The sequence below is a fragment of the Monodon monoceros genome, unplaced genomic scaffold (assembly GCF_005190385.1).
Source record: "Monodon monoceros isolate NGI ecotype Baffin Bay Population unplaced genomic scaffold, NGI_Narwhal_1 Super_Scaffold_11, whole genome shotgun sequence".
Classification (NCBI taxonomy): domain Eukaryota; kingdom Metazoa; phylum Chordata; class Mammalia; order Artiodactyla; family Monodontidae; genus Monodon; species Monodon monoceros.
Window position 1 is genome coordinate 54,812,922 of NW_021703767.1, and position 13,352 is coordinate 54,826,273.

Sequence of the window (13,352 nt, forward strand, 5' to 3'; positions counted from 1 at the left end):
TTCTGTAGCTATTATAGGTTTTTGGTTTGTGGTTACCATGAGGTTTATATACATGAACCTATATACACAGCAGATTGCTTTAAGCTGATAGTCACTTAAGTTCAAACACATTCTGAAAACTATGTTTTTACTCCCCCCAACCCTGTTTTATGTTTTTGATGTCATACTTACATCATTCTATTTTGTATACACAAATAACACTTACTGTAGTTATACTTGATTTTACAACTTTTGTCATTTAACATTCACTTTTTAAGTGACAATCCACTGCCTTTACTATATATTTGCCTTAGCAGTGAGAGTTTTCCTTTCATATATTTTCTTATCTCCAGTTATGACCTTGCCTTCTCCACTTAAAGAAGACCCTTTAACATTTATTGTAAGGCTGGTTTATGAACCAGCTTGTAAGGTGGTGATGAACCCTTAGTTTTTGCTTGTCTGGGAAATTCTTTCTCTCTCCTTCATTTCTGAATGACAATGTTGCCAGGTAGAATATTTTTGGTGGTAAGATTTTTCCTTTCAGCATTTTAAATACAGCATGTCATTCCCTTCTGGCCTGTAAAATTCCTGCTGAAAAATTGGCTGATAACATTATGGGAATTCCCACGATTGTGACTAGTGTTGCTTTTCTTTTGCTGCCTTTAAAACTCTCTTATCTTTAACTTTTGTCATTTTAATCATGATATGCCTTGGTGTGGATCTCTTTGAGTTCATCTTTCTTGGGACTCTCTATGCTTCCTGGACCTGAATATCTCTTTCATCCCCCAGATTAGGGAAGTTTTAGCCATTATTTCTTCAAATACATTTTCTGCCCCTTTCTCTCTCTCTCCTCCTTCTGGGACCCCTATAATGTGAATGTTAGTATACTTGATGTTGTCTCAAAAGTCCCTCAAACTATCCTCATTTTAAAAATTCTTTTTCTCTTTTTTTCTGTTCAGTTTGAGTGATTTCTAGTACTCTGTATTCTAGATCACTGATCTGTCCTTCTGTATCATCTAATCTACTGTTGATCCCCTCTAATGTATTTTTCACTTCAGTTATTGTATTCTTCAGTTCTGATGGATTCTTTTTTCTGTTTTCTAACTCTTTGTTGAAGTTCTCACTGTGTTCATCCACTCTTCTCCAGAGTTCAGTAAGCATCTTTATGATCATTACCTTAAACTCTTTATCAGGTAGATTGCTTATCTCTGTTTCATTTAGCTCTTTTTCTGAGAGTTTTTCTTGTTCTTTCATTTGAAACATATTCCTCTGTCTCCTCATACTGCCTAATTCTGTTTATTTCTATGTATTAGGTAGGTCCATTACATCTCCCAATCTTAGAAAAGTGGCCTTATGTAGATGTCCTATGGGGCCCAGCAGCAAGTTTCCCTATGGCTACCAGAGCCAGATGCTCCAGGGGTATCCCCTATGTGGACTCTTTGTGCCCTTTTATTGTGTGTGAGGCCAACTCCTGTGGGCACACTGGTGGGCAGGATAGGCCCCCCAGCACTGTTGGCTGTGCAACCTGTCAGCATGCAACTGCTACAAGTTGCATGATTGCTGGTAGGCTGTACCGGTCCCCAGAGCTAATATGCTAGAGGGAGGGTTCCAATATGGTGCCCTCCAGTGAAGGTGTCGGAGTGGTAGAACGAGATCACAAAAATGGCTGCCGCCAGCATCTCACTTCCAGGAGGGAATCCCAGCTGCCTCCTGTCTCTCAGTGAGGCTCTCCAAGATAAGCAAGTGGGTCTGACTCAGACACCTGTCAAACTGCTGCCTCTGTGCTGGGACTTGGAGCAAGTAAGTTTCTGTGCACACACTTTAAGAGCAAAGTCTTGGTATCCTACAGCCCTCTGGCTCTCCCAAACATAAGTCCCACAGGTATTCAAAGTCAGACATTTTGGGCACTTGTATTCATGGTTTAGGACCCCCAGGATGGGGAGGTGGATGTGGGGCTTGACCCCTCAGTCCTCAGGGAGGATTTCCATTGTTATGATTTTCCTCCTACTTAAGGACCCTTAAGTGTGGGTCCTGACAAGACCACACCTCTGCCCCTCCTACTCATCTTGTTGTGGTTTCTTCTTTATATCTTTAATTGTAAAGTACCTTCTCTGTTAGTCTTTAGGTCATTCTCAGAGACAGTTGCTCTGTAAGTAGTTGTAACTTTGGTGTGCCGTAGGAGCAGGTAAGCTCAGGGGCTTCCTACTCCGCCATCTTGATCGCTCCTTCTATGTCATCCTATCTTGTCAACACCAATGTAGGCTGTAACCATCTCTTTACCAAAGAAAATAATGTATGTGTAAATGCTCTGTAAATATTAAAACCAGTTGAGTCAAAGGTATTGTTATTATCAGGATTCCCAATGTTCATTCTTAAGAAGCTAAGGAAAAAAAAAACCTTCTTAGGAATTAAAAGTGAACTGAAGCAAAGTATGAGGAACAATATAGACTTCAAGGAGAATATTAATATTGACTGTATATTCTTATTTACCATGTTATCATGCTTGCTAATACAATTTGGTTAAATAAAATATTTCAGCAGCATTGTCTGCCAGAAATAACAATTTAACCAGTATAACATAAATGAAAAATAGAAGTAAGTACTTACTCACAACACCAAACTGTCCCCAGAATAGAAGTATAGCCAAAATTGGGAAAATAACAGTGAGGATATTTTCATTTGGAGAAAACCATGAAACTGGGAAAAGAGAAAACAAAAATCACAATTAACATTTACTATAATCACTGTAGCTCCCGCCCATGAATAGTGAACAATATATTTTATTGTGGAGATGGAAAATAAAAACAATTAATTGAAACTTTGGTCTTAGGGCTTCCCTGGTGGCGCAGTGGTTGAGAGTCTGCCTGCCGATGCAGGAGACAGGGGATCGTGCCCTGGTCCGGGAGGATCCCACATGCCGCGGAGCGGCTGGGCCCGTGAGCCATGGCCGCTGAGCCTGTGTGTCCGGAGTCTGTGTTCCGCAACGGGAGAGGCCACAACAGTGAGAGGCCCGCGTAACGCAAAAAAAAACAAAACCCCCCCCCAAAAAAACAAAAAAAAACTTTGGTCTTAAAATAATTAAGTAACAAATTATACATATAATTTAACTTATACAGCAAATTTTACTTATGAAACAAGAAACTAGTTCTTTAAGTGCTTTTCACCACATTTTCCCTAACCTATGACTTCTGGGAGGAGGTAATATGGTACAGGAGCTGAGAACAAGGTTCTGTAGCTATAGCACCTGGCTTTGAAACCCAACCCTAACTTACAATCTCTGTGATCTTGGACAAAGTCTTAACACCTCTCTGTTCTTCAGTGTCCTCATTGTTACACTGGGATAACTGGACTGTTGTGATTGTTAATGAAGTTAATACATGAAAAGGGCCTAAAACAAATCTTGGCACTTACCAAGTGCTCAGTAAACATTAACTTCAATTATTATTATGTGCTCCTACAGTGAACACCTGTATGTGTAACATGCCAAGAATTTACCTTAAACCAACAATGAAGTCTTTCTGTAAAGACTTACTCAGGGTATCAAAGTGTGGAAGCTGTACAACTGGGTACCTTCACCTTACTCTGACTAAAACCAAAACAGATGTGAGCCCTGGCTTTTCTCAAACTTACTCTGGAATAGAAGATGTATTTATGAATAATTAGGCTTCAAATGATTGTTTAGATATAAAGTAACATGAGGGGCTTTAGGTATTAAGTGGTTTACAAGTTACCTAGAGAATGATAATATGAAATGATATGTTCTATATAAAGGAAATTGTGATTTTAAGTCTTCAGAAAGATTTGTTGAGAACTTTTGAAAAATTAAGTTTAATTGCATCTTATCAACTCCTAAGACGATAATTTTACCTGTGAAATTTCTTCTCTAACAATAAAGCCAAGTAAATGCGCTGAAAGCATTTCAAAGTTTGCCTGTGAAGAGGGAATGCGCTGTGCACATTTTCAAATCTTCCACTGCTCTGCCTCTGTATCGGCATGCAAGAAGACTTGTGGGATTTCATACAGTAATACTAGCCATGCATTTCTTGTGTCAGCTTATAATGTTAAGCTCGGGTAAATGTTCACAACAATCCACAGAATATAATATTATGAATTCTATCTCACAGATATTGACTTTCCATAATCTAGCATTTTGCACTACACATAGTAGAGACTCAATTGGTTTGTTGCTGAAGGTTCCGATAGTCAAAAAACAGTGAGTGAATGAAAGAGAGTTTTTTGGGGTGGGGGGCTGGATGCTCTCATGGTTGCAGATCTCTACCAAGAGACAGATGTCTTCAGATACTCTGAATTCATATCTTAATTTCCAGCTGAATTACTGAGCATCTTCCTATACCAAAGAAAACCCATTTCAATTCAGTCTAAAATCCTACCAGGAAAAACCTTCATGAATCATCTTTAGTTTTCCGTATCTAATGCCCAGAGGATTTGGTAAAAGCTCAATGATCTAATGACTATTCTTAACCTATTTTTCTCTACGTGCTTTATTATTTTTTTTGAGTTGTGTACATTAACTCCTCAAATCCTCACAACTGTTACATGCCTCCTATCATTGAGGAAACTGAGGCCTAGAGAATTAAGGGTCTTAAGTATCTTAAATCTTCATGTCCCAAACTGACTCCTGAAACTCCTCCCCCTACTCCTTCAGCAAACCTACCCTCTCAGTTTTCCCCGTTTCAGTAGTGGTGACCCCATTTCTCCAGTTGCTCAAGCTAAAAACCTTGGGGTCATCCTTGACTCCTTGACTTCTCTCACATCTCACTTCTGGCCTGACACTAAATCCTGTGGTTGCTACCTTCAAGATACAGCCAGAATCTGATCTCATGTTCAACATGGGCTGACAATGAAATGTTCTTTCTTCACTGGCCTCCCTCCTTACACAACAGAACAATCTTCAACAGTCTTAGCATATATTAATAGAAATCTACCAGTGAAAATAAGAAGTGTGTTTGACCTGGTCTGACCACTCATTTTTCACTTACTACACAAACATTTATTAAAAGCCCACCATGGGTAGGGTACTCTTCTAGGTACCTGAGATCTAGCAGTGAATAAGCCAGGTGGGGCTACTGGCTTGAGGAGGGGAAGGGGCTGAAGAACAGACTCTTGTGGGTAGTAAGGCCTCATGGGGAGAGGAACTGGCTCTGAGCCTTGGACTGGAAAGAGCCTGCCATGTGAGGACAGGGGAGAAGATATGCCAAAGGAACAGCAAGTTGGAGCAACTGAATGATGGCCAGTGTAACTAGAATTTAATGATACAAGATAAGATGGAAAGAGATTGCTGGGATTAAGAACTCTCTAATTACCTGTTACCTCTCTCTAATTTGTTAAGGTGGGAAAAGTCTTCTCAGCTTGTTAAGAAAGTTTGGATTTTATTCTATAAGCAATGAAAAAGTGATCGGAAACCTTCAAGTAGGGAAGAAATGTGACCTGATTTATTTAAAATCTTCTTTGGCAGCCTTGAAGGGAATGGATTATAGAGAAGCAGGACCTACCAGAAAGTTAATGCAGCCATCAGGTAGTAGCAGGAAGGTAGGACACGGCCCACAAATGCAGTCCTGAGTTCAGTTTTACTCATCAAATTTAAAGACATAATAGGGAATCGTCCCAAAGGAAAATGACTAGAATAGGGATGCTGAAACCATGAGCAATGGCTGAAGGAACTGGGGATTTTTACCTTAGAGAAGAATAAACTTGGAAGAGAAATACCATACCTCCTAGTGAGTGAGAAATTGCAGGGTTGCAAGTTTTAGCTTGACTTCAGGAAGAACTGGAACTGCCTGATAATAGACTAAAATCCTCTGGGCAGTAAAAGTCTCTTCCTGTCATGCGCTTAGGTAAATATTTGAATGGGAGGGGGCGGGTCCGCGCCGGCCTCCAAGCCGCCCGCCCCTCAGCAGAGAGGCCGCAGCAGAGAGGTCACAGCGAGAGGTCGCAGCGAGAGGCCGCCCCGCAATGCTTCAATCGCCGGAGGTCGGAGCGCCGGGCTGCACCGTGGCCTACTGCTGGCAGGAAGGGAAGGATCGAATCATATTTGTGACCAAAGAAGACCATGAAACTCCAAGCAACGTGGAGCTGGCGTCCGACGACCCCAATGATCCGTTAGAGGAGCACGGACTGATCCTGCCCCACGGAGACCTCAGCTGGAACTGCCCGTGCCTTGGGGGCATGGCCAGCGGGGTGTGTGGGGAACAGTTCAAGGCGGCCTTTTCCTGCTTCCACTGCAGCACAGAGGATGTCAAGGGGTCGGACTGTGTAGACCAGTTCCGGGCCATGCAGGAGTGCATGCAGAAGTACCCGGACCTCTAGCCCCAGGAGGAGGAGAAGGAGAAGCCAGCGGATCGATGAGAGGAAACGGCTGCTTCTGAGGCCACCACAACCAAAAAAGAGGAGGGGTCCAGCTGATGAAGGTCCCGGGGCGCGCTGGGCTCCTGCCTCCCTCAGAGAGGATGAACCTCTCCAAGAAAGTGTCTCTCCCTCTGTTGTTCTGTGCACTGTACTCTACAAAATAACTTACTGTGCTGATCAGGGGTCTTGGCCCCTTGACATATACACTGAAAAATGGGTTGTGTGTATGTGTGTCTCACATAACCTATCAGGGAATGTAGCTGCCACTTTTGAATTCTCTTCTCATATTGTCCTGAATTTTGCCTCTTTGAAATAACGTGCTGAATAATCTCAGCAGCCCAAACTCATTATCTGGGAGTGTCTCTTGTGAGTGAGCAGATTTATTGTGATTCCTCGTATCCCTTTTAGTAGATTTTATACCTAGTTGGAAAGCGAAAGAGAAACATCTTCCTTTAAAAATGCTGGAGCGGGGCCATTCCTTGTAGAAGAGGCAGGATGATCAGCCCTTGAGTATTTGACAAAGCGCTATGCTTCATTTCTGATATATTTTGGTTTCCAGTTTGCATTGAGCTCCAGGTTTTCTACATTTGGAAAACAGAGCTTTGTACCCTCTGAGTGACTCCCTTTGTAAGTGAAGAGAAAGGCTGTTTATTTCTCTTCTTTTTATTCCAAAAGCCCTGGTTTGGGGTCTGTGTTCACGTTGGCTCTGTCTCAGCCTGTTCAGATACAATGTTCTTGAGAGGTGGGGACCTAATCATTACCAAAGTAGCACCCGAGAGACGAAACGGTGTCAATTAAAAGGAAAGCATGATTTTTACCTGAAGGAAAAATTTTTTTGAATGACCAACTACCTGGGGTGTGATAGAAGTAATTCAGGAATTACATGGGCAGATAGACTAGATGATTAATAGCTGACTCTATACCTCTATGCAGAAATAATAAGAGCTATTTCAAAGACAGAGGGTGGGACTATAGAACAAAAAATATTATTGTCTAAGTGATTCTTAACTGGAGCTTACCAGAATTACCTGGAGTTTATCCAAACGCCACATACTCTCCCCTTTCAGCTTCTACCCCAGTAACTGTGTGTGTGTGGGGGGGGGGGCAGGGGTGGGGTGACCCACGAGTCTCTCAATTTAAAATCACTGCTGCATCTCCCTGCTGTAATTTGTCTTCTCTCACTGACATGAACATGTTACCTCTCTCTAATTTGTTACGGTGGGAAAAGTTTGAGGATCACTGAATTGGATCTTTGAGTAGCAAATGCGATGCTAGGGAAAAACCCAATGTTTTATATAAAACTATGTATATGCCCATTAAGCTACTGATTTGTTAGAGTAATTAGTACTGTCAGACGACTAACTCTTTGTCTCCTGAGGGGAGAGGGAGACAAGATACTTCTCTAAGGTCCCTTTCAGTTCTGAGTTTCTATGGCACTAAGAAAATAAATTAAGCTTAAAATGGACTAAGAACAATATTAGATATTTTTCCAGTCCAGGATTAAGAAAGACGATCCAAAGTCAGCCAAACTCTTACTCCACCCAAGCTACGTCTGACAACTATGCCCACTATTCTCCAATTCCTGGTCAGGTAGAGTGGCTCGCAGGAAAATAAACTTACTAGTGGAAAGGCAACGAAATGATACTAAGAGGATGTGGTCTGTGGATAAGTGCTTACATTTTGCTTCCAAGTTTAAACATTATAAAAACCCAGGACCTCATTTCTCTTATCATTGTGTACAAAATGGGATGACCTAAAAGAGCCAAGGAATCTCATCCATTAAGTGTGCCTCTCCTTCAAATATATACAAGCTACACCTCCATGCACAGAGAACACGTTTCCACAGAGAAGGATCACGATAAAATTTCTGACACTAAAATTCAAGCGAAATTTTTATTTGATGCTTCAGGACTGTGATGGGGTTTTTTGTTGTTGTTGTTGTTTGTTTGTTTTTTTGATGTATTGACTTGGCTAGGGTATAGTCCCCAGTTATTTAATCAAAGCCAGAATTGTAAGGTAGCCCCCAAACACCCTGCCCCCTGAAAGCAGCCTTTTTAAATTCCCTCCCCTGGAGGGAGGGATGGGACTGTGAATATGATGGATTTCATTCCCGTGATTATATTGTTTCATATGGCAAAGAGATTTTGCTAAATGTAATTAAGGCCCCCAATCAGTTGACTTTGAAAGAGTGATTATTCTTGAGGGAGAAGGGGCAGACCAAATAAGAACTTAAAAGGGTTTGGGATTGTTCTAGCAAAAGAAATTCAACACGTTCGAGAGGGATTCAACAAGAGGAGGATTCTCCTTAGCTGGCTTTAAATATGGAAGAGGCTGTGTGGCAAGGAATGGGAGCAACCTCTAGGAGCTAAGAGAAGCTCCCATCAGACATCCAGCAGAGAAACAGGGACCTCAGTCCTACAATCACATGGAATTGAATTCTGCCAAAACCATGTGTGCTTGGAACAAGACCCAGAGCTCCTGATGAGAGCACAGCCTGCTAATACCTTGATTTTAGCCTCGTAAGATTGGAGAACCCAGTCATACCACGACCAGAATTGTGATCTACAAAGTGGTGAGCTAATAAATGAGTGCTGTTTAAAGCTGCTACATTTGTGGTTGCTTGTACATGCATTTGAAAACTAACACGAGGATCTCAAAATGCCTTCATGTCAACATTATGAACATAACGTATCTCATGATGATGGTAATGGAAATGGCAACTTTGCTAAACTTGAACAGACCTTTTAAAACAAAACCCTAATAGCTTACTCAGAAAAAAGTAAAATTTTAAGCCTCCAAGTTTTTGTATCATTAATACTATAAGTATAAATATTAATAACATATTTTATAACTATTATTATTTACATTTAGTAATCTGGTTGTTTACAAGGTGTTTCCACAGAAACTATATACAGTGGTGGTAAACATACTGGTTTTAAAGACAGACAGATCTAGGTTAAAATCCTGGCTATGACTCTGATCTTGAACAACTACCCTAAATCTCTCATGCTCCCTCATCTGTTAAATGGTAAGACCTATACCTATCTCCTAGAGTTCTTGAGTTCAGGACACAATATACATAAACTATCTGGCACATATACATAAACTATCTGTGCCCTAATAAATGTAAGATTATTTTACTGTTCTTTTGTACTATCACTTCCTTGAAAGTAAGGATTATGTCTTCATCATCAATGAATCCATAGTGCCTAGCACAGCGCCTGACACATAGTAGGTGCTCAATAAATCTTTGTTAAGTAAGCAAGATATTTTGAACAAGGCTGTGATTGAAATGGTATTCCCATCTTACAGATAGAAAACAGAGGGCCAGACAGGTTGAGTTTTTTATCCAAATTTTCTTAAACTAGAAAATGGTAATGTATTGAAAAAGCTTTCTAAATTCAAGTCCTGTGCTCTGTCCATGGTACTATACTATATGTAGGCACCAGAGGTATATAAAATCTCATAGAGAGGTATATTTATCTCATAGGTAGTATTTCTAAAATACTGTGCTCCAAAAAAAGGGCACAAAGAATGGCCACTTTTAATTCACATTCTACTAAGTGGAATTCTCTATTACACAATTTCTATTCCTCACTTATGCCTATATTTGTGAAAAAGTACCACATTGTAAAAATGGTTTCTATTGCCTAAATCCCCAAAGTCCCCATGATGGGTAAGTCACATTATCACAATACATTTGTATTCCACTATAAGAGTCCTGCTCCAATTAACTTTTTGTGCAGAGAGAAGGTTTTTTTTTTTTTTCCCAGTAAAAAATGGGTACAAAATAATGACATGACAACAGTAGATGCTGGCAAGGATGTGAAGAAACTAGATCACTCATGTTGCTGATGGGAATGTAAAATGGTACAACCACTCTGCAAAACAGTTTGGCAGTTTCCTTCACTTTGTTATACAGCAGACACTAACACACCATTGTAAAGCAATTATACTCCAATAGAGATGTTAAAACAAACAAACAAACAACGAAGCATACACTTGCATACAGCTGAGTAATTGTACTTCTGGGCATTTATTCAGTAGAATGAAGATTATGTGCACCTAAAAACCACTATATGGTAGTTCACAGCAACTCCATTTGTAACAGCCAAAAACTGGAAACACCCAAAATGTCCTACGATAGGTGAACAGTTAAATAAGCTGCGATATACCCATACCATGGGATACTACTCAGCCAAAAAAGAGAGAGAAAGAGAACAAACTATTGATACAGGCACAACTTGGATAGATCTCAAGGGTACTGTACTGAGTGTAAAAAGCCAGTCTCAAAAGATTACATACTATATGATTCCATTTACATTATACTGTTGAAATGACCAAAGTATAGACATGGAGAACAAATTAGTGCTTGCCAGGTTAGCATGAGGGAGAGCTTTGTGCAAATGAAATAGTTTTATATGATTATGGTGGTAGTTACATAAAATACATATCATAAAATGACAAAGAATATACGTACATTGTACCATTGTCAACTTCCAAGTTTTGATTTTTTTTTTTTTTTTTTTTTTGCAATACGCGGGCCTCTCACTATTGTGGCCTCTCCCGTTGCAGAGCACAGGCTCTGGACGCACAGGCTCAGCAGCCATGGCTCATGGGCCTAGCCGCTCCGCGATATGTGGAATCTTCCCGGACCAGGGCACGAACCCATGTCCCCTCCATCGGCAGGCGGACTCTTAACCACTGCGCCACCAGGGAAGCCCCAGGTTTTGATATTTTAGTATCATCATATAAGAGGTAACCAACCACTGGGGTAACTGAGTGAAGAGTACCCAGCACCCCTAAGCACTGCTCTGTTCTATCTTTGCAACTTCCTGTGAATCTATAAGTATTTCAAAAAATAAAAATGAATGCAAAGCCAAATGTCTGAGACCTCTGGTAGAATTTCCTACGTTCTCTACAGTGAAACAGTACTTCCTCATTTGAATGGTCCCAGAGTAAACACAGTTCATATTTTTATAGGGTACTTTGAAAACAAAGAAAGATGAAACAATCACACACAAAATTATAAACTTTCTCTTCATCTCAGATGTTGGCATTACTTTCTCATCCATCTTCATTCCATCTTCTGGCCTTTCAAGTCTCATATCTTGAGTTTACCACTCAGTGACCTACACTACACTAAAAAATTACTGGTCCCTATGCCTTGTTTTTTCATTCCAATGAAGCTGTACATTCCTTCAGAAATTTCAACTAGATATTAGGTTATCCAATTCCAGATTAGACTCCTGATGAAAGGTATACTCTAAAATAAAGAAAAAAAGCTCTTCAGCCCAAATTAATATCAAATGAATAAAAGTTACAGTGTAAGAGAGATTTCTGAGCAGAAAAGCTTTCCAGATTCTGCTAGCCTACTCTAAGCCATCTCCTGCCCTCCCTCTCACAACACCCCAGGCCAGCTTCAGCAACCTGATACCTTCCTTCATAAAACACACACCCCAAAAACACAATTTACATCTGCAAAGCACTTTGGTTCACAAAGCACTTGTACACAAGGGATCTCATCTGGTGCTCATTAGGCTGTAGAATACATAAAAGCAAGTATCTATTTTCATCCCCATTTTCGAGATGAGGTAACTTGACTTGGCAAAGTAACTTCTCCGTACCATAAAGGTGAACAGTTAAGTTGCAGAAGAGGGGATATAACTCAGACCTGTTGATTCCTAATCCTAAGCAATGTCACAATATTCTATCAACCTAAGCACCCCATTCCCAATGTGGTAACAGATATTTAGTAACAGTAAATGCGGGAAGAACAGAGGCGAACAGCGGATCCAACTGAACTGATCTGATCCCACTGAAAGCAGAGGTTCTTAAAGTATGATCTAATCCTGAGATCGGTAATATGTCTAGTGATTCTAAATACAGCTCTCAAAATAGGAGGTTGAAATGTACTTCTGTGTGGTTGAAGAACTCAGCTGGCACAGCGAAGAATAGAAAGAAAGGAGACTTTAAATTTACTCCAGGTAACTACTGCTTTATGCAACTCACCAACTCAAGTTTGTGAAGAAAGGGCAGAATAATGGTGCTATGATTTAAATAATTATAAATAAATAAATTAAATTGGAGCCCTAGCTCTCCCACATCTTGGCCAAGGGAAAAAATAACAAAGCAAGGCTAAGCACAGGAAACCTCAAGGAATCATCTATGATAACCTGATTTTTAATATTCTGATTCTCCTCCTAATCTGTTCTTTCCAGAGGAAGCATGGCTGGGACTTGTCAACCGCTGATCAAAGTGTAAGGTTAAAAAAAAAAGGCAAAATAATTGGAAAAAGCCTTGAAAATTAATCACATGAAAGAAAGTACTTTTGATGGCAGCAAACAGAAATGCAGAGGAGATGACCCCCCGGACTGCTCACCGCAATATAACAGTCCTCAGACAAAAAGTTTGAGAACCACACAATGTACAAATTAACAAACAACAAAGGAGATTTACTGTGAAAAGCAGAAGAGCATATAAGATAAAACTCACGATCTTAAAGCCGCTAAACATTCCATCAACATTTATTATTAATAGTCTGCTTTTTGATTCAAACGAGTTGGTGGCCCCATGTTACCCCCCCCTTTTTAACAGGATCATGTTGCTTCAGGAGAAATAAAAGGGAAACTTTATAGAAGTCTTACCAACACGATATTTTAGTTCTACGATGGTTTCGCCTTCTCTGCTTAATTCTGTTACTTCACAAGTGTAGTTTCCTAAGACGGCATCACGTTTATCCATCGTCAAAGAGGCAATGCCATTTAGTAATTCTGATGATGAGATTTTTGCACTAGTAAAGATATCGCTGGAATTGGACCTTTGCTGAACTCCATCAAAGATGAAAATGTCTTTTCCTTTAAATTTCCACCTGACATACAATTCAGCAATGCTCTTCGCCTCCATGTTATTAACAAAACATGGGATGACAACAGTTTGATTGCAAACGGTGTATTCTACAGATTTGGTTGTATTGAATATTAGCTGAGCTGAACCTGGAAAAGAGA

At 40.2% G+C, this 13,352-nt stretch overlaps 1 protein-coding gene and 1 pseudogene across 5 annotated transcripts in view; one reads left to right on the forward strand and one right to left on the reverse strand.

Annotated features, from left to right (window-relative positions):
• CD47 (CD47 molecule) overlaps positions 1-13,352 on the reverse strand; it is a 58,231-nt gene that overhangs the window by 31,978 nt on the left and 12,901 nt on the right. For all 5 annotated transcript variants that reach the window (XM_029214183.1, XM_029214184.1, XM_029214182.1 and 2 more), the window contains exons 2-3: positions 12,993-13,340; positions 2,587-2,676 (exon numbers count right to left, since the gene is read on the reverse strand). In XM_029214183.1, the coding sequence (XP_029070016.1) occupies positions 2,587-2,676; positions 12,993-13,340 (438 nt within the window). The remainder of the gene's footprint in view (positions 1-2,586; positions 2,677-12,992; positions 13,341-13,352) is intronic.
• Positions 5,953-6,402, forward strand: LOC114890731 (annotated as a pseudogene).